The 22,247-nt window shown below is 41.3% G+C and overlaps 1 protein-coding gene across 1 annotated transcript; it reads right to left on the bottom strand.

Annotated features, from left to right (window-relative positions):
* Nucleotides 1–483: 483 nt before the first annotated feature.
* LOC115166008 (tyrosine-protein kinase HCK-like) lies at nucleotides 484–21,051 on the bottom strand. Its single transcript, XM_029719604.1, has 13 exons — nucleotides 20,684–21,051; nucleotides 12,693–12,826; nucleotides 10,960–10,999; nucleotides 10,303–10,399; nucleotides 10,080–10,175; nucleotides 9,888–9,991; nucleotides 9,646–9,795; nucleotides 8,365–8,517; nucleotides 8,033–8,215; nucleotides 7,841–7,917; nucleotides 1,673–1,826; nucleotides 1,196–1,327; nucleotides 484–1,073 (listed from the first exon to the last, which is right to left on the bottom strand). Exons 2-13 carry the CDS (start codon nucleotides 12,813–12,815, stop codon nucleotides 871–873), a joined length of 1,512 nt encoding a protein of 503 aa, XP_029575464.1. The 5' UTR covers nucleotides 12,816–12,826; nucleotides 20,684–21,051; the 3' UTR covers nucleotides 484–870.
* Nucleotides 21,052–22,247: the final 1,196 nt, after the last annotated feature.

The following is a 22,247-nucleotide window of genomic DNA, read 5'->3' as shown; positions in this document are numbered from 1 at the left end:
ACCACTTTGCGGCTGAGCCGTTGTTGCTCCTAGACGTTTCCACTTCACAATAACAGCACTTACAGTTGACTGGGGCAGATCTAGCAGGGCAGAAATTTGACCAACTGACTATGACGGTGCCAAGTTGAAATTCACTGAGCTCTTCAGTAAGGCCATTTTACTGCCAATGTCTGTCTATAGAGATTGCATGAATGTGTGCTCGATTTATACACCTGTAAGCAACGGGCGTGGCTAGCCAAATCCACTAATTTGAAGGGGTGTCCACATACTTTTGTGTATATATTGTGCATTCAGTATAGAGAATGGACAGGTACTCTTGGCTAGAATAAATTAGTCACCTTACCAAATAGACAAAACGTGTTTTGTAAATCAAAAGATTATACTGTTGTACTCCAGTGCTTGTTCAGTGAATTATAGTGATTCAATGGTATATGCCAGAATGAAAATGACATTTTCCAATATACTGTATGCCCTGGGCATATACATGGGAAATGTACAACTCTTTTTTTATTTCTCATTTTGTGCACTTTTTGGGCGTGTACATAGTTAGAGCACAGTTAATTCATACAACAAACAAACAGGACTGGCAGAGCTAACTACAAAGGGGAAGGGAAGGTAAAGTCACCCAACAAGATATGTAAATGAAATATAAATAAATAAAAATGTTGAAAACACTCAGCCATTTCATCAATCACTGTAATAAATTTGTTAGGTCATACTTCATTAAGTTACAGTAAATGCCATATTTCATAAGGAACCATCTGAAACATGTTCAGATCCCCTTTTTTCTCTGTAGGTTTGTCTGTACACATGTACATTTGTATGAGAGTATGAGAGAGTAGGTTATGTATCTGCCTGAATCATTCTGGCTCATGGCTGTTGCTGGTACTGGCTCTCTGTTGCGGTGTAGAAATCCTCCAGGACACTCTGCAGATACTCAAAGGTGGGCCGGTCCTCGGGCTTGTTCTTCCAGCACTCCAACATGATGTCATAGAGCTCCTGCGGACAGGTGTCGGTGCGCTGCATGCGGTAGCCGCTCTCCAGAGAGCGAATCACTTCTGGGTTTGTCATACCTAGATGATAGAGCCAACACAGAAACACATCATTACAGGGGGACAAGGATTCATTTAATTCATCATTCAATTAATATACAGTACAAGTACAGTAGAGTACATGTTATCCTTCAGGTCCTGACCTGGATATGGTGTGCGTCCATAGCTGATGATCTCGGTCAGTAGGATGCCAAAGGACCAGACATCTGATTTGATGGTGAAGGAGCCAAAGTTGATTGCCTCTGGGGCCGTCCATTTGATGGGGAACTTTGCTCCTTTTAGGGAACAAGAGTAGGCTTTCTTACTCTACCTTATGCTGCACCCTGCTGTCACTGATAAATAATACAGCTTGTCTTTTTCTATTCAAACCCTGTTATTTATTCAGTCCCACAGAACTCACTCTGATGCAATGATATATATATATATATATATATATATATATATATATATATTGTTCCCTGACTTCCCTCTCTCAAATTCGAATTCCAAATCACACCCACATCTAAAAGCTCCCTTTCTCTACCATAACTGACCTAATATTTGCTAAATCAGCTGTTATGCTACAGTTATTAATTACCCATTATATGGCACAGATATGTTCCCAAGGGGATAATGATTACCTTCTCTGGCTGTGTACTCATTGTCCTCGATGATTCGGGCGAGGCCAAAGTCAGCAATCTTGCACACCAGAGCCTTCGAGACCAGGATGTTGGCGGCTCGCAGGTCTCTGTGAATATAGTTCCTCTGCTCGATGTAGGCCATTCCTTCTGCAATCTATGGACAAAGACATGGTTAGATGTCAGAAGACAATAGAAAAGGGGGCACTCGAAACATACTTTGTTTCGAGTGTTTGTTCACTTGGCAAAGGATCATAATGAAAGTATTCAGACCCATCCCCCTTTTCCACATTTTGTTATGTTACAGGCTTATTCTAAAATGGATGAAATAAAAAGCGAGAAAACAGGTTTTTCTAAATTTCGGCAAATTTTTACAAATAAAAGAAATACCTTATTTACATAAGTATTCAGACCCTTTGCTATGAGTCTCAAAATTGAGCTCAGATGCATCCTGTTTCCATCGGTCATCAATGAGATGTTTCTACAACTTGGAGTCCACCTGTGGTAAATTGAATTGATTGGACATGATTTGGAAAGGCACACATCTGTCTATATAAGTTCCCACAGTTGACAGTGCATGTCAGATCAAGTCTGAGCAGAAACCAAGCCACGAGTTCGAAGACATTGTCCGTAGAGCTCCAAGATAGAATTGTGTCGAGGCACAGATCTGGGTAAGGGTACCCAAACATTTCTGCAGGATCGTCATTCTTAAATGGAAGAAGTTTGGAACCACCAAGACTCTTCCTAGAGCTGGCCGCCCGGCCAAATTGAGCAATCGGGGGAGAAGGGCCTTGGTCAGGGAGGTGACCAAGAATCCGATGGTCACTCTGACAGAGCAGTTCCTCTGTGGAGATGGGAGAACTTTACAGAAGGACAACCATGTCTGCAGCACTCCACCATTCAGGCTTTTATTGTAGAGTGGCCAAATGGAAGACACTCCTCAGTAAAATGCACATGACTGACCACTTGGAGTTTGTCAAAAGGCACCTAAAGGACTCTCAGACCATGAGAAACAAGATTCTCTGGTCTGATGAAACCAAGATTGAACTCTTTGGCCTGAATGCCAAGCATCACGTCTGGAGGAAACCTGGCACCATCCCTACGGTGATGCATGGTGGTGGCAGCATCATGCTGTGGGGATGTTTTTCAGCAGCAGGGACTGGGAGACTAGTCAGGATCGAGGGAAAGATGAATGGAGCAAAGTACAGACAGATCCTTAATGAAAACCTGCTCCGGTGCGCTCAGGACCTCAGACTGGGGCGAAGGTTCACCTTCCCACAGGACAACGACCCAAAGCACACAGCCAAGATAACGCTGGAGTGGATTCGGGACAAGTCTCTGAATGTCCTTGAGTGGCCCAGCTGGAGCCCGGACTTGAATCCGATCTAACATCTCTGGAGAGACCTGAAAATAGCTGTGCAGCAACGCTCCCCATCCACCCTGACAGAGCTTGATAGGATCTGCAAGGAGAATGGGAGAAACTCCCCAAATACAGGTGTGCCAAGCTTGTAGCGTCAAACCCAAGAAGACTCGATGTTGTAATCACTGCCAAAGGTGCTTCAACAAAGTACTGAGTAAAGGGTCTGAATACTTATGTAAATGTCTATTTTTTTATAATTATTATTTTTGATTAAAAAAATAAAAGTTAGAACTGTTTGCTTTGTCATTTAGGGTTATTGTGCGTAGATTGATGAAGGGATTAAAAAAATTTTTTTAGAATAAGGCTGTAACGTAACAAAATGTGGAAAAAGTCGAGGGTCTGAATACTTTCCAAATGCACTGGATCTGCTGTTTTCACGTGTCATTTTTTTGATCTCAAGCTGTAAGTAGCCTCTCCTTATGAGACAGGATTTTGCCTACCCCTTAGGATCACATATAGGATGATAAAATAAGCAGTCATGAAAACAACAATATCAATAAAGATAATTGACTTTCAATTAGCAAATTCTGTTATTTTCAAGCACTGATTACTCCAATATCTACTCAACTGGGACAATATTTCCTTCCCAACATACTGGGACCATCTGGGTTCCCTTTAAAATTACAACTACCAGCAGGCTTTATTTTTCACCACTCACACGCGCATGTATATAGACACACATTGACTGACATATGCTGCTATAGAACTTGATAAACCCAATCTGTGTACCAATCTCAGTTTAATAATATAACAAACATAACCAAGTCTGTCATGGTAGATTTAAATCTGAACAGACCGATCCAACAATGTCTTCCTGTTCCCCTTCTCTTTCAGTCATTCTCTCTCTCTCTCTCTCCATTCCATTTTGATATCTTCCTACGTTTTCAAACTTGTCACCTCACTTCACTCTACAATCTACATACAACAGATGGCATAAACATACCTAATCTCAGATAAGCATACGTTTATAAGTTTGACTTTTCTCTAAGGTCTTCTTTTTATTTTTTATTTTTTATGCCCCCTATATTGCCTCTGTATATCTGCAGCAACAGGTGTAAAAATGCAAATACTGTATGATCAGGTTCAAACTGATATCTTGAACTGTGTCTATCTATTCCTTGTAATGCAATGTGTCAATAATCATAGTAAAACATATTCTTCAAATATTTAAAGCAAACAATTGTTCATCAGCAAACATTGGCATAAATAATTAGATTTACAAAAATCTGCTGCCACACACCTTCTTCTGTCAAGCTAAAGACAGATTTGAATATTGAAATGCTGCCCACAATATGAGAAACATGGGCCACAGAACAAAGGCAGGATCGGCACTAGACCACAAATGAGTGGCTTGATGATGTAGGTTAATGGACATAACGAGACCAAAGCATTCTCCCTTTGTTTTGTTATGGCATTAGTCCCACTGTTTTTGTATCCCCTGTTCCCTTCTGCAAAAGAACCACTGTAGAAGACTTGAAGAATATAAAACCATACAATTCAACAAAACCCGAACTTACAGTTTACAGTTTTTTTCAATCGATTTGGTACATTTTTCAGATGTAAGTGGTGTATTTTCAAAACTCTAAAGTACAAAACTCTAAACTGATAACACTTATAATGCTGTTTTATGTTCAGAACCTTTGATTGTGCATCCATTTGTGTTGAACACATTTTTGTTTTACGTGAAATACCATGATAACATTTTGTTTAGTCACCAATACATCACCGTTTAGCCATTTTAACTAACATTTCATTCAATAGCAAAAAATTCAAGATACATTTTTCAAACTGTTGTTTTTGAAGTGTTGAGTAGATGGAATAGTGGATGGTTATTATACTTTTCCATACAGTATTCAGCTATTACTTTAACTATTTGTTTTTTTCAACCATCTTTTTGTATCTAATGGTAGGATGTGAGAAATATGTCAATCTTACAGTTTCATTATCCTTATACAGTACATAAGTAGAACAAATGAGCCGAAATAGGGGAATTCTGGGGGTATTGTAAAGCAGTAGGCTACAGTAAAAACGTATTGGTGTAGCACGGTGTGTATAGGCCATTTCTACCCCGTGCAGCATTGTTGTTCAAGATCACCTTTTCTACGTGACTTGGCAACTAATACAGTATAACCTTTCTCTCTCAGCTTGACAAAATTCATCAACTTACATTATATCAATGAAATTCAGATAATGAGTGGAATATATTGTTACAGTTTTTAGCAATCACTTTGGCGCATTTTTCAGACGTGGTATATTTTCTAAACTCTTAAGTACACGGATAATCCCCCTATATTATGTTCAAAACTTTTGATTGTGCATTCTTTGGGGTTTCACACATTTTTCCCCCCTGAGTCATTCATGAAGAAAAAAAAAATTCTGTGAAATTTTGTTTAGTCACCAATACATCAGATAATGATAGGCTCACCATTTAGTTATTTTAACTACCATTTAATCCAAAGCAGAAAATACAATATACACGTTTTTGAAGTGCTGAATAGAAAGAATAGTAGATAGGAACATTTAGTAAATAATTAGTATCCAATGCCAGGTTGTGAGCATGTTGAGAAACATGTCAGTCTTACAGTTCCATTATCCTTATACAGTAAATACATAGGACACATCATCACAAATAGGGTATTGTAAAGCAGTTGGCTACTGTAAAAACGTAGCACGGTGTTGTATGCCATTTCTGCACCAAGATCCACTTTTCTACGTGTCAATGTCTATGGGTATCTACTAGCATGCTACCTCTAACTTCCTTCATAGTGGACACAGACACATAAAAATGGTATCCACAATTTCATCTGACTCTGGGGAAGTAGATAAAGGGCCTCATTGCCAATATCCCAAAATATCCCTTTAACCCTTGGTTGACGGTAGGTGAGGGCGGTGCATCCTGTATACACACAAACTAATTTCCTTGACGACAGCTCTCCTCTGCTTTGCGAAGAGCAAGAAGTATGAATGCCCTGACTTCTGCAGAGGCCGCATCGCAGTAAATGCTGTAAGGCCAATGCAGATGCCAGAATGACCATAAATTGGCTTTAACTGTAACATTAGCAAGCCGTTGCTTATCTACAGTTTGTTGATAGTATGACCATCTGCAGAGCATCTACAGATGAAAAATCTGGATTATCCAAATAAAGTGCGACCTGTTTTTTTTTATCGTCACAAAACAGTACCACTTTTATTCCATAGGCAGGGATCCGCACTACTATGCAGCTGTGGCAAAAGCACATTTTACACAGCCTGTCCACAGGTCGCATAAACAATGATTGATAGGCAGTTTCGCCTACACTTCTTCAATTCGACCATTATTGGGGTAAATACACCTACACATTTGTGAAAGGCAATCCACAACAAGCACAATCCGTAAGGCGCGAATAATTGAGAGAGCAGCAGTGTGATTCATATAATTGATATGTAAATATCAATAATAGGCCTAAGTGATATCTGTACCGCCCGTAGGCGGTGTTGGGGAATATCCCTCTCCGCCACACCACCCCTGCTCGCGCGCATGCCACACTGTTCACACCGCTCTTGTTGGCCGAGAGAACATTTATCAGGTTTAAAGCGTGTTTCCTGCAATTCTACACTTTGCCATGGGGCACAGAGAGAATGTTGCAGTTTTATTGCAAATTTTCTTGCAATTCTATACATTTTGCCATGTCTAATGTGTATTCATGTGATATTTGAGTGACTCGGACATTACTACAAAATCTATCGGCTAAAAAACATTAGCTGACATGGGCTAGTTGATCTGGACATTTCTGACAAGTTATAAATAGCTCTCTAAGGTTTGTAATGACTGACATTACCAGAGGAAAACTGATGATTCACTATCCAATTTCGAAGTTGCACATTGTACTACAACAACTTTCAAGAGTAAGTTGAAAGCCGGACTGAGTTCCTGAAAAAAAAATCAAATAATAAATTGGACTGTCATTTGACTAATAATAACCTATTCCTGTGCTTTTCCCGCAATCCATCAAACGCATTTGGTGTGTCATCATAGTGGTCTCTGACTTGTGGTCAGACTATCAGGCGGAACAAACTTAAAACTTGTTCCTTTTTCAATGCCGATTTGAATGTCACTGAGAAAACAGAAAGTTGTCATAAAGTATTTTAATTACGCAAACATCTTTTCTGAATTTAAAAGTAATCCTAGAAGTAATCATCTAGTTTTTCAAAAGTATCTTTAAGCTGGTTACAAATTTTTTTTTTGCTGGTAATGTAACAGATTACAGTTAGTTTTTTGTAATCCGTTACATGTAACAGATTACATGTCATATGTTACTCCCCAATCCTGTATACAACCCAGGTATTTCAGCAGTACATTGTACACTTCACTATAATTCCAAATGGTAGCACACAAGAGGGACTCTTCCACTTTGTCTTATTGTAGCACTGATAAAGAATGATTATGTTTTTACAGCCACATCCATAAATTATTTGGTTTTTACCTTCCAACATAAATTGATGTCAAAATGATACATTTGAGGTAAAAATATCAAATGTGACAGCAGACAAGAAAATCTTATAGTTAATTGAATATTGCATTTTGAAAAGCAGATAGTTACAGTAGATTGAATATCTGTCCAAATTGAAAGAGTGATTTAGTGCAGTGACCAAGTGACTTTGTGAATTTGTTTTTTGTGTTTAGAGTTGTGAAAATGTACCACATACTTGTGAAAATTGCACCAGTGATTAATAAAAAAAACGAACTATGAGATATGGAAGCTGAATCTCACCTGTGCACAGAAGTCAATGAGTTTGGGGAGCTGCACACGGTTGCCCTCATCACTCTTCAAGAAGTCCAGCAAACTGCCTAAACACGCACACACATACACACAAACAGAATTCAATGACAGAAATACACTGACAGGAAATGTACTGTACGGTAATGTAAATGTGTACAAAATGTCAAACTGTAGTGTGCATACCCTTTTCCATGAACTCTGTGATGATGTAGATGGGTTCCTCTTTGGTAACCACAGCGTTCAGACGGACCAGCTTGTCGTGCTGCAGGGCCTTCATCAGGTTTGCCTCGTCCAGGAAAGCCTCGACCGACATGGTGCCAGGCTTCATGGTCTTCACTGCCACCTTGGTGTGCTTGTTGTATGTAGCTACAGCAAAAGACACAAAGACAACCACATTAACCATGCTCAGTTCACAGCTCGCAAAAAGCAAGATGTTTTCAGAATACATATAAACTTATTCTGATCTTCCAGTAATGGTCCAAGCATAACCTTCTCAGAATGTTTGAGTAACTCACCCATCCAGACCTCTCCGAACTGGCCAGCCCCGAGCTTCCTATCAAGTTTGAGGGACTCCCGAGGGATCTCCCAGGCATCCTTCTCCCAGGGCTTCTGGGGCTTGGGACTGAGGCAGGGGCTGGTCAAGGCCTGGCACAGACCATCTCCCTGCTCTATAGGAAGCAAACACATCCAATGAGAGTAAGACATCCACACACAAAGCTCTGAATCATACAGGACATTAACTGAATGTATTGTTTAACTGTACATAACACACATAAATAAACACATAGAAAGTAAACACTGCTGAAGGCCATATAGACTGTGTGCCCATATTCAGAACAGGCAGCCAGCAGAGGGGGCTGTTTACCTCTGTCACCATCCGCTTTAGTAACAGTGACTGCTGGGTTGTATCCATAGAGATAGATAGAGAACTCTAGTTGGATATAACCTATTTTTGCATGGACATTGCCATAGAGTACCACAGTATAAGTCATAATACCCATATAACCTAGTGGTCAAAAAAGGAAATGGTTCCAATCGTTTTTCTACCATTCATTTTTCTCATAGTGGATTTTAGAAACACTTAAAATAAGGGCTGTGTTTCGTGTAGGCTTACCCTGGCATGAAGTTTTGATACCGTCTAAATCTTCCTAGGTCAAGGTGATTTTTACCAATATATATGCCTGTATTTACCCCCCAAAATGAAATGCTAATTAGCTGCTAATGTGGCTATCATAAAGGACTACAAATACCATGATGATCTGGACGAGACTGCCGAATCGAGGCAAAGGTAAGAATCTCTGGATGAACTATCTAATGTTAGCTAAATTTAGAAATTAATAAATTGTCAAAATGTATTTAAATTGACAATTCTGTGAACTGTCTTGTGCAAGTTTTTTACATAATACATTTTAGCAAAGGTGGCAACTAGAGATGACGTTCAGGAGCTTGCAGGGATTTGTAGTCTTACATGATGCCTACTTTGACGCTAATTAGCATTTTTGAATCTGAGAGTAAATAGAGCCGAATACATTGATAAAAGTCACGTTGTCTGAGAGAGATTTACATTATCAAAACGTCACACCAGGGTAAGCCTACACAAACAGCCCTTATTTTTAAGTGTTTGTAAAATTCCCTTTGAGAAACATTTACGGTGGAAAAAGGATTGGAACCATTTCCCTGTTTGACCTCAAGGTTTTCTCGGTATTATGTGCATTATGACACCTCCACTGTGGGGCTATCTATCTTGATGGGTGTATCCCTGTGTATTATGGTGGTCTGGCCATGTTGGCACTCACTTTTATAGTGGCTGACCAGTTCCTGCAGGTTGTTGAAGGTGATGCGTGGAGAGATGTAGAAGCCACCGTTATCCAGTGTACGGATCTTGTAATGCTTGACTGTGTCTCCTGATTGGGAGTCACTGTCCCTTACGGATAAGGAGTAGCTGCCTGTAGTAGGACGGAGAGAGGATGTTAGCTTGCTAAATGTGTAAATGTTTGTTTGTATATGTGTATGTATAAGAGCTTTTTAACTTGCTCACCCTTGGTGGTCTCGCTGTCACGGATCATGAACGATCCCGTTTTGTTTGCTGATGCTAGCAGCTGCCTCTCTGCATCTTTCCTGCTCACTCCTTTATAGAACCACCTGGATGATGGTAGATTTATTTCACACTGATTCCTTTGAGCAGCTCTACTCATAAATTATTCACACAGTGCACTGATAAAACACTTACTCTTCGGTTTCAAGTCTGTCTATGGCTACATAGTTACTGGGGATGAAGCCTTCCTTGCCTGTGCTAATTAACTGTGCTCTCCACCATTCTCCAGACCTAGAGAAAGAGAGAGAGAGAGAGAGAGAGAGAGAGAGAGAAAGAGATGTGGGTATAGGTAAGCTATACACTGCTTTGTATGGGTAATGATGTATCTTGTTTGTGTGTAAATGTCAGATACACTCACTCCTGTAAGATTTTAAGCTTGTCTCCCTTCTTAAAGTCCAGGTCTCCATCATTTACACCCTCATAGTCATACAGTGCAATGGCAATGCTCTCAGTACCTGGAGGGGGCAGAGAACATAAGTGTGTGTGTGTGTGTGTGTGTGTGTGTGTGTGTGTGTGTGTGTGTGTGTGTGTGTGTGTGTGTGTGTGTGTGTGTGTGTGTGTGCGAGTGTGTGTGTGTGTGTGTGTGTGTGTGTGTGTGTGTGTGTGTGTGTGTGTGTGTGTGTGCGCGCGCGCGCGCGCGTGTGTGTGTGCATGCACACAAATGACAAATAAAGACTTGTGGGTGACATCGTGTGCAACTTTACATTCTTAATACAACAACAGTGCCTTGCCTGGGTCACTTCATGTCTGACTGCTTTACTGTTATAGCAGTGGAGAGATCATCTCTGCTGTCTCGTGTGATCAGGCCCTGTGTGGTCTATTTCAACCCACACACGCTCACTTCTTTCACTCTCATACAGTATGTGGCCTCATTACATGATAACAAACGGTAATCCATTTTAGACACACAGTATGTAGCGTGCTGCTCAAAATACAGTGCGATAAAGTAATAGTTCCTACATCACAGACTCAAGTAAGCAATGTGAGTACTGTAACTTTTCTGCGTTATACTCACCATTAGAGGGGACTGGAGGGGCAACGGAGATGGTTCTGTTCTGTAAAGAAAATATGAGATTAGAGTTTTGAGGAGAACCATGAGAAATGTAGTATGGAACATAGTATATTATAGTTGTAGTATAGTTGGGAGAAAGTGAGTGAGACAGAGAAGGAGATGTGTGGTCAATGACAGACTAAGCAAGAGTGAGATAGACTGACAGAAAATAGGAATGTAAGTAAAACAGAAATAGAGGAGAGACATTTCATTTCAATCACTAAATGTCTGTTCAATGATCACAAACAAATTTCTGCGCTTGTTTGTTGTGCTACTTCTTCTTCCTCATTGTAAATAACAGCCCTGAGTCACATCCCTGCTACTGTAGCACATAACGTTCTGAGAACCAGTTGTTTCTTAGAGCTTAGAGAGAGCCTGGTTGTCCTCAAGTTATTTTGCATATAACCTTCCCACAAATGTCTGGGATTGGTGCAGGATCGTTGCTTGGTTTTGGAACATTTTCAGCACATTTAAGGAACTTGACAGAAGTTAATAATATTCTTCTGTGGGAATTTCAGTACTTCAGCATAACGGTTCTATTTAAAGTCATATTATCAAATTGTTCTGAGAACGTTAAGAAAACTTCCCATTAAAAAACACAAGAAATATACATTCCAATCTCAGCATCGACAAAACTCCACTATCTTGTTAAGTGTGTTCAGGTGTATTGGCCGCGCCCACTAATTGGCCAAACCTGATCTTATTGAGTGCTTTTCCCTTTGAAATAGGGTTTGCTTGAATAGACGAAAATGAACAGCTTTGTATGCTTAAAAAACATGGCATGCTAGCTCCACGCTGGTGGATTAATTCCATGGATGGAGAACAGAAGATTATAGGTTTGAATCTCACTGATGCCATGTCACAATAAAAATAAATGTGTTTGCATGATGAATGCCCAAGTAATTTCCATGCATCTTATCTGCGCTTGGAGGTCAAAAAAGTTTACCCCAAATAAGCTATCAGAGTTATTAAAAGACGTTTTAAGGAAGTCATTCAAAAACCTCCAAATAACCCACAATTTTCATTCTCAGAGCGTTAATAAAGCCTCCCAGGAAGACTTTCAAAGAACATGAGCAAAATGTTCTCGGAACCTCCATGCGATCTAAATATAAACGTTCCCGGAACAGGCAAAATGTTTACTTCTGTTCTCAGAACATTTAAAAAACGTTTCGTATTGCATTTATTTGTCCATTTAAAAAAAAAAGCAAGTCAGTTAAGAACAAATTCTTATTTACAATGATGGCCTACCAAAAGACAAAAGGCCTCCGGCGGGGACGGGGGCTGGGATTAAAAATAAATAAAATATATATATATAGGACAAAACACACGTCACGACAAGAGAGACAACACAACACTACATAAAGAGAGACCTAAGACAACAACATTGCAAGGCAGCAACACATGACAACACAGCATGGTAGAAACACAACATGACAACAACATGGTAGCAACACAACATGTTAGCAGCACAAAACATGGTACAAACATTTGTTCCCACAACCAATGTGAAACCAAAAACATTTGTTCCCACAACTTCCAAGGAACTAGATGTGATAGCTGGGTTTACAATTAACACACAGGAAGTAATGACCACCCCAGACACCAAAGTAAACCTACTTACAGATCAGTATCTTGTTATTGGCAACAGAGGAGAGTCTAGCAGTAATAATAATAATACCCCCCAGGTGTTCACTCACAGCCTTGGTCCCTGTGGTGGGGTCTTTGACGTAGTGGGCTGTCTGAGTCTGGTTCAGAGAGTCATCATTGACCACACCTTTGCTGCTGGGATCCTGCTGCTCATTGGACCCCACACAGCCCATAGTGGAAGAACCTAAAAATGTGTTATTTCAAAAATATCAGTCAGAATACAATGTCTGTTCACTACATTTGGACTGGCAACGCAAGGTGGAGAGAGTGTAAAAATGGCACCATAGCAGTGCTAAGTCAATGTATTATGAAGAGTTTACTACAAGATACTGTATGGATATACTTGCCTTATGCTCTGAGGGTGACCGTTTACTGTAATATTTCCCATACAAGCCTACAGTGCTGTTACACAGCTGTTTAAAAGCTACAAAATGCTCAAAGTCATAATCACCAGAGTGACACCCAACAAGCAACACGCAGCCCCGCCCTTGGGACAGCAGGTTAATGGTGATTGGTGGCATGAAGAGCTTTTTCTTTTCAACTTAAACCATAACATAGTAGGGCTATGTTCAGAGTCATATGGTCTGTGTAAAATATTTACAAGAGAGAAATTAGACAGGGGTAATTCTTATGATTGAATAGTGTCTATGTCTGTGTGAGAGAGATAGGACCTGTCATTTTATTGTTCATCTGTGTTGAAATAAACAGATGAGCTGCAGTATTAAAATGAAAGGGCAAGGAAAGGGTAAGGGGGGATACCTAGTCAGTTGTACAACGGAATGCCTTTAACTGAAACGTGTCAGCGTGAAAGAGAGAGAGAAAGAGAGATGAAGGGAAGAAGTGATGTGTATCAGTCTGAGAGATACCCTTACCCTAACCTAACAGAATGAAATGTGTAACTATTCACTTCCCTTTCCATGTAAACTGTATTCCTCTTTGTCACAGCAGGGTCAATTTCTTTTTAACAGTTAAAGTTAAACTTGCAGCAAAACCATTTAAGGCAAAATGGTTATTGTGATTGAACCTTTTCCAATCCATCATGTTATGCTTCTCCATGCCAGTATGCCATAGGACCCCCCCCCCCCCCCCCCCCCCCCCTCCGGTTCTCAGGAGAAGATGCTTCTTCCAAACCATCAATTGTTGTATCATGAAAAATGTTCTCTGGTGGTTGGCCAAACCATTCTCATCCATTTACAAACCTCCTCAGCCTCTTATCAAGCACTCACATCATCCATTTATCTCATCAAACCATGACACACATGGCATGTACTTCCTGTACAGAGGAAGTTAACTGTAGGTGATGATCAGACCATAGATGCAGAGAACTACCCTGCTCTTTAGAAAGTGCCCCCTCATCCTTATCGTCTCCATCCATCTTTCTATCCACGTCACTTGATCCAATCAGCCCCTAATAACACCCCAACCATCCTCCTCCATCTGTCTCTGGACTCTGGCAATGTCTGTCTGTCTGTCTGTAACCCATCATATTACCCACAGATGCAAATCTAGTTAGCTGTGACAGCCCTGCGCCATGTGTGCCTCTGGCACTAACCGCTATCATTGCATCTGCTGCAGGGCAGGCGGCGGGCGGCTGGGACTGGGAGTGTACACCATGTGAAAAACATCACTGCTAAACCTCCTCTGCTAGTACTCTCACAAACTGCCATGCCATGGAACCAGGAACCAGGCACCATACACACACATAACATATTAAACTTATGGAAGCAAGTTTCGGGTGTGATGTGACCATTTACTGTTTTTTTTTTATTTATTTTTTACAAAATCCACAATTACTACTTTCCAATCAGGGGTTAGAACCTAAATGATTTTCTGAACAGAATCCCTATTTTGTTTGTTCCGTTGCAGTGTTCTGAAGAAGTTCCACAAAAAAAATCTAACGGTTCATATAGTACCTTTTCCTTTTTTTTTAAAGCCTGTGAAATCGACAGTTTTGACAAAATAGCTCGTTAATTTACTCTACCAATTAGCAACGATAGAGAAGCTTGTTATGGAATGAGCAATAGTTGTTCAGTTTCAAGTTATGTATGTACAGGATACAGATGTACACCGCCCAAATAAATTCTCACTTGCAGGTTCCTTCTTGATTATGCAACAACAATAAGAAATAATACAATATTAGAATACGAACCTAAAGTAAATGGTTCAATAGAATAGAATAAACATTTTAGCATAAGTATAATACGGGAAGGCACAATTTATTGTACAATATTTACATGTGTTTTGGGGAAGAGGGATTGGGGGTCAAGTGTTTAAGCTGTGCAGTATTTAGCAATAATAAATAAGAATCTAGTGGCAGCAGTTGTGATGTATGTGTGTGTGTAGCATGAATGTATATGTGTGTGTGTGTGGGGGGGGGGGGGGGTGCGTGAGTGAGTGAGTGTATGTGTGCTAAGGTGCAGAGAGTCAGTGCAGGTGGTAAGTCTATGTTTTTGGTCAGAGTGCTATTGCAGGCTCAAGATGCTACTGAAATTTCACCATTAGGGAGAGAGTGAGAGAGAGGGGTGGACATGGAAGGGGCTTGGCTTGAACCGGTTCTGTTCCCTGAACCGGTTCAAACCCCTGGTTTCCATCAAAATCTAGATTACAAGCCATGAAGAGGCATTGCATCTACAGTGCATTCGAAAAGTATTGAGACCCATTGACTTTTTCCACATTTTGTTACGTTACAGCCGTATTCTAAAATGTATTAAATTGTTTTTTACCCTCATCATTCTACACACACTACCCAATAATGACAAAGCAAAAACCGGTTTTCAGAAATGCAACTGTATTAAAAATTAAAAACGGAAATATCACATTTACATACTGTAAGTATTCAGACTTTTTACTGAGTACTTTGTTGAAGCACCTTTGGCAGCGATAACAAGTCTTCTTGGGTATGACGCTACAAGCTTGGCACACCTGTATTTGGGGAGTTTCTCCCATTCTTCTCTGCAGATCCTCTCAAGCTCTGTCAGGTTGGATGGAGAGCATTGCTGGACAGCTATTTTCATGTCTCCCCAGAGATGTTTGTTTGGGTTCAAGTCCGGGCTCTGGCTGGGCTTCTCAAGAACATTCAGAGACTTTTTCCAAAGCCACTCCAGCGTTATCTTGGCTGTGTGCTTAGGGTCGTCGTCCTGTGGGAAGGTGATCCTTCGCCCCAGTCTGAGGTCCTGAATGCTCTGGAGCAGATTTTCATCAAGGATCTCTCTGTGCTTTGCACCATTCATCTTTGCCTCGATTCTGACTAGTCTCCCAGTCCCTGCTGCTGAATCACATCCTCACAGCATGATGCTGCCACCACCATGCATCACCGTAGGGATGGTGCCAGGTTTCCTCCAGATGTGACACTTGTCATTCAGGCCAAAGAGTTATATCTTGGTTTCATCACACCAGAAAATCGTGTTTCTCATTGTCTGAGAGTCCTTCAGGTGCCTTTTGGCAAACTCCAAACAGGCTGTCATGTGCCTTTTATTGAGGAGTGGCTTCTGTCTGGCCACTCTACCATAAAGGCCTGACTGGTGGGGTGCTGCAAATATGGTTGTCCTTCTGAAAGGTTCTCCAATCTCCACAGAGGAACTCTAGAGATCGGTCAGAGTGATCATCAGGTTCTTGGTCACCTCCCTGACCAAGGCCCTTCTCCCCCAATTGCTCAGTTTGGCTGGGCAGTCGACTCTATTAAGAGTCTTGGTGGTTTCAAACTTCTTCCAGAACGATGGAGGCCACTGTGTTTTTGGGGACCTTCAATGCTATAGACTGGCTATTCCCAAACTGGCTATTCCCAAACTGGCTATCACATTGCACGTGATTCACATTTTCAAACAGTCCATTTAGATTTTCCAACGGGGCTATGCAGCCAAAGAGATACTGCCCCCTTACCCGGGAAAGCACCGAACAACAGACAGAGACGTTGGACCATCGAAGAGGCGCAAATATGATGAGAACTACATTGATTTAGGGTTCACTTATATTGGGAGTAGTGCCTTTCCTCAGCCACAGTGTGTTATATGTGCAAAAGTACTATCTCACAACTCAATGAAACCTTTACTCTTGCGCAGACATTTAGAAACGAAACATGCCAATTTGAAAAATAAGCCACAGGAGTTTTTTGAGCGAGAATTAAGACGACTTTCGAGTAGTAAGACATGTATAAAAGCAACAGATACTATTAATAAGAAGGGTCTAGAAGAGTCTTATATGGTGAACTACCGAGTGGCTAGGACAGGCAAGCCCCATACTATTGTGGAGGACTCAATTCTTCCTGCTGCCATGGCTGGGACAATGCTGGGGAAAATGCAAAAACATATATACAGACAATGCCTTCATCAAACAAAACTGTTTCACGACGCATTAGTGACATGGCGGGAGATGTTTTGAAACAATTACTGCTTCGCATACAAGCCAGTGAATTCTATGCGTTACAGCTGGATGAGTCAACAGACGTGGCGGGCCTGGCACAGCACCTGGTATATGTCTGTTACATTTATGGGGGGTCAATTAAGGAAGACTTCCTCTTCTGCAAACCACTGGAAACCAGGACAACAGGAGAGGATATTTTTAAAGTACTGGATAGCTTTGTGACATCAAATGGACTTTGGTGGTCAAGATGTGTTGGTATCTGTACTGATGGCGCAAAAGCCATGACAGGGAGACATAGTGGAGTGGTAATGCACGTGCAAGCTGTTGCTCCCGACGCCACTTGGGTACACTGCAGCCTCCACCGAATGCCTGACAGCTTGAAAGACGTTTTGGACAATGGTTAACTTTGTTAAAGCAAGGCCCCTGAACTCTCGTGTATTTTCTGCACTATACAATAATATGGGCAGCGACCATGTAACGCTTTTACAACTTACAGAAGAGCACTGGTTATCAAGGGGCAAAGTTTTGACACCTTTTTTTAATTGAGAGGCGAGCTTAAAGTTTTATTTACTGACCATAATTTTCACTAGTCTGACCGCTTGCATGATGCCGAGTTTCTCACAAGACTGGCCTATCTGGGTGAAGTTTTTTCTTGCCTGAATCATCTGAATCTAGGATTACAGGGACTCTCCGCAACTATATTCAATGTGCAGGACAAAATTGAGGCTATGATTAAGAAGTTGGAGCTCTTCTCTGGCTGCATTAACAAGGACAACACACATGTCTTTCCAACATTGTATGATTTTTTTGTGTGCAAATTAACTCAAGCTTACGGACAATGTCAATTGTGACATAGCGAAGCACCAGAGTGAGCTGTGTGCGCAATTACGCAGGTACTTTCCCCGAAACGGACGACACAAACAACTGGATTTGTTATCCCTTTCATGCCTTGCCTCCAGTCGACTTACCGATATCTGAGCAAGAGAGCCTCATTGAAATTGCAACAAGCGGTTCTGTGAAAACGGAATTTAGTCAAAGCTACTGCCAGATTGCTGGATGGGGCTGCGCTCAGAGTATCCTGCCTTGGCAAATGGCGCTGTTAAGACACTGATGCCCTTTGCAACCACGTACCTATGTGGATTCTCTGCCCTCACTAGTATGAAAACTAAATACAGGCACAGACTGTGTGAGGAAAATGATTTAAGACTGAGACTCTCTCCAATATAACCAAACATTGCAGAGTTATGTGCATCCTTTCAAGCACACCCTTCTCATTAACCTGTGGTGAGTTATTCACCATTTTTGATGAACAAACAAGGTTTTATATGTAAGATGTCTAAATAAAGAGCAAAACTATTGATTATTATTATATTATTATTTGTGCCCTGGTCCTATAAGAGCTCTTTGCCACTTCCCATGAGCCGGGTTGTGACAAAAACTCACACTCATTATTATGTTTAATAAATGTATCTTATAGTGTGTGTGTGGCAGGCTTACAATGATGGCAGAAAACAACATTTGAGAGTGTGCTGACCCTGGTGCTAGAGGGGGTACACAGCTGGAGGTTGAATGTTTGGAGGGGTACGGGACTATAAAAAGTTTGGGAACCATTGCTGTAGGCATTTTTTGGTACCCTTCCCCAGATCTGTGCCTCAACACAAACCTTTGTCGGCGCTCTAAGGACAATTCCTTGGACCTCATTGCTTGGTTTTTGCTCTGACAATGCACTGTGAACTGTGGGACCTTATATAGACAGGTGTGTGCCTTTCAAATCATGTCCAATCAATTGAATTTACCACAGGTGGACTCCAATCAAGTTGTGGAAACATCTGAAGGATGATCAATGGAAACAGGATACACCTGAGCTTAATTTCAAGTCTCATCGCAAAGGGTCTGAATACTTATGTAAGTAAGGTATTTCTGTTTTAAATGTTTAATACATTTGCAAAAATGTCTTAAAACCTGTTTTCGTTTTGTCATTATGGGGTATTGTGTAGAGTGTTTTTTTTTATTCAGTACATTTTAGAATAAGGCTGTAACGTAACAAAATTTGAAAAAAGTTAAGGGATCTCAATACTTTCTTAACGACTCCTGTATAGCTTGTGAGCGTCGTAGAGCAAAACAGGTTACCTTTCCGAAGGCACTGTGAATATTGTATGCGGGGTTGCTATCAGTTGTTTAACTAAGCAACTTTTGGTTCCTCTTTGTCATTTTGTTATACAGTATAGGCTAGATAAAAAGCATTGAGACATTCTTATTCTGTAGTTTCTGAACTATCATAGTGTACCAGGCAGATTTCTCAAGATTGACTTTGAAATTGTCCTGAGGACATCGGGAAATGCCTTTAAAATCGTCCACTCAGGGGGAAACAGTGAGCACTATTCCCCTGTCTTCAGATTCGAAGATCGCGTGTTCAATCCCAGTGGTAGGATGTATTTGTTTTTATATATTTTGTTTTAATCCTATCCCAAACCTTAACCCTGAATTTAACCATTCGGAATGAATGACTAACGGAAATGTTTTAACCCAATCCCAAACCTTAACCCTGACCTTAACCATTCGGAATGAAAGCCTAAACGTAATGTTTTAACCCTATACAAAACCGTAACCCTTACCCCAATGAGTCCTACCATAACGCCAGCGTGTTTGAGACTTCCAACTCCATTTAAAAACCATGTGTTTGAGCTACAGACTTCTAGATTATACTATTGGTTTGTGAGACAAGGGCGGATCTCGAATCCAGCCGGGAATGGTCTTTTATATCGAAATGTCTGAATGGTTTAAGCTACAGCTATCTATGAAAAGCTGAGACACGGGGTTTTTCTACATAGAAGTTCATAGGAAATCTGGACATAGTGTCTATAATACTGTAATAAGCTCACATAGTTGCTGTCGCAAACTCCAAACGCCACACAGTTGCTTACTAGTTGTATAGTAATTTCCCAACGAGCAAACCATTTCTGTACTTACAGCATTCATATACATTCATTTTATCAGCTTTTTGCTTTGGCAGACCTTATTATTGAATTCACATTTGTCAATAAAACTCATGAATGCAACTGCAAATTGTTTTGTGTTCTCCTTGTAGCCCAATGTTGTGGTGAAAATAAAATGGTTAAACACTTCATTGTGAGGCTAAATATAAGGGCTGGACATTCAGGTAAATAAAAGTTAGATAAATGAAAAAACGATTTTTGATGGAATCTCGTGACTGATACGGTTAACTTCGAAATGTGAAGCTTAGAGAAATGGAATGATGCTGAGCTGGAGGCAACCCGAGTGTTAAAAACACTTCGAAATGTAACATTTGGAGCAACTTCGAAATTTGACATTTGGAGAAACATGGATAAATGTCAGAATTTGAAGTCAAATTGGTAAAACCGTGAGATGTTGTTGCGTTTACATATATATAAAAAGCATTAGCATACACTTATGCAATACCTAGGCCTACATTAGCCTATAACACGGTAATAACCCTTTAAAGCGCAATTTTCAGAACGCCACTGACTGAATGACCCAGATGGGAAATGCTTTAATAAGGCAACATCCATCTGTTCGTCATCTGCTTTTATTCTTTAAGAAATGCTTATTGCCTATGGTATGAATATCAGTCAGTATACATTTTCCCCTTGTAGTATAGGTATAGGTTAGTGGTCTAGAATAACAAATTAGAGGGAGTTACCTCGTTCCAACCAGCTGTATATTCCACGTATGCTCTGTTATTTGGTCCTCAACGCTGAATTATTTGTATTCTTTAGAAAGCGCTCCTTTTTCTTTTATGTCGGCTCTTCCATCCCGGGATAATAGTTCAGATAGAAAGAGCTGAAGGGTGCGTTCTAGTTGTATACGAGGAAGTTCGTGCCTCACATCTAACTGGGCACGACGAACTTTCTCTCTGTCTCTGTCACATCTATCATAATCTCGCCCACCAGCCGGGTCTCTCTCTGTCTATGTGTTGGTCTATGGGTCATTAATTCGAGCCTGGGGACGAGGTTACATCAGTCATGACACTGCTATCTTTGCGGGCTGGATGTGTTATTACAGACTCTTCCGGAAAGTAGCCTACTAAACCTAGACATGGTCTGAGTATGAACACTTAAAAATGCACATAAAATACAAAATAAGAAAAATAAGAAAAAAAACATAATATTTCTTGAAAACAAATTCAAATTCAAATATACTGTAGTTAGCCTAACTCTTTTGTGGTTTGAATTGAAAAAGTTGTCTTAAAATTATTATTAAAGTGCCTCTAAACTTCTACAGTTTGTTTTGGCACCTGCTGAAAGAGATTATCTTTGTTGAATATCTAAATTGCACATAACTGCTGTATCAATTTTCAACAACCCTCCTCTTTGAAATCATACCCTATCTAACAAAAACATACAAATGCAACATGTTGTAATGGGATCACGAATAGCATGGGGACAAATTAGCCCGAGCAGCATACTCCGCTGGAGTCACAGACAACATCCCACAGTCACTGAGGGCATGGAGCATGGAAGCATGGAGGCATGGAGCATGGAGGCATGGAGCATGGAGGCATGGAGGCATGGAGGCATGGAGGCATGGAGGCATGGAGGCATGGAGGCATGGAGGCATGGAGCATGGAGCATGGAGGCATGGAGCATGGAGGCATGGAGGCATGGAGCATGGAGGCATGGAGGCATGGAGGCATGGAGGCATGGGGCATGGAGCATGGAGGCATGGAGCATGGAGCATGGAGGCATGGAGGCATGGAGGCATGGAGGCATGGAGCATGGAGGCATGGGGCATGGAGCATGGAGGCATGGGGCATGGAGGCATGGAGCATGGAGGCATGGAGGCATGGAGGCATGGAGGCATGGGGCATGGAGGCATGGAGGCATGGAGGCATGGAGGCATGGGGCATGGAGGCATGGGGCATGGGGGCATGGAGCATGGAGGCATGGAGCATGGAGGCATGGAGGCATGGAGCATGGAGCAATGGGGCATGGAGGCATGGAGCATGGAGCATGGAGGCATGGGGCATGGAGGCATGGAGCATGGAGGCATGGAGCATGGAGGCATGGAGGCATGGAGCATGGAGCATGGAGGCATGGAGGCATGGGGCATGGAGGCATGGAGCATGGAGGCATGGAGGCATGGAGGCATGGAGGCATGGGGCATGGGGGCATGGAGGCATGGAGGCATGGAGCATGGAGCAATGGGGCATGGAGGCATGGAGCATGGAGGCATGGAGCATGGAGGCATGGAGCATGGGGCATGGA

This window comes from Salmo trutta, chromosome 28 (assembly GCF_901001165.1).
Source record: "Salmo trutta chromosome 28, fSalTru1.1, whole genome shotgun sequence".
Classification (NCBI taxonomy): Eukaryota; Metazoa; Chordata; class Actinopteri; order Salmoniformes; family Salmonidae; genus Salmo; species Salmo trutta.
Note: the sequence above shows the minus strand (reverse complement) of the source record. Positions and strands in the feature narration are given on the sequence as shown.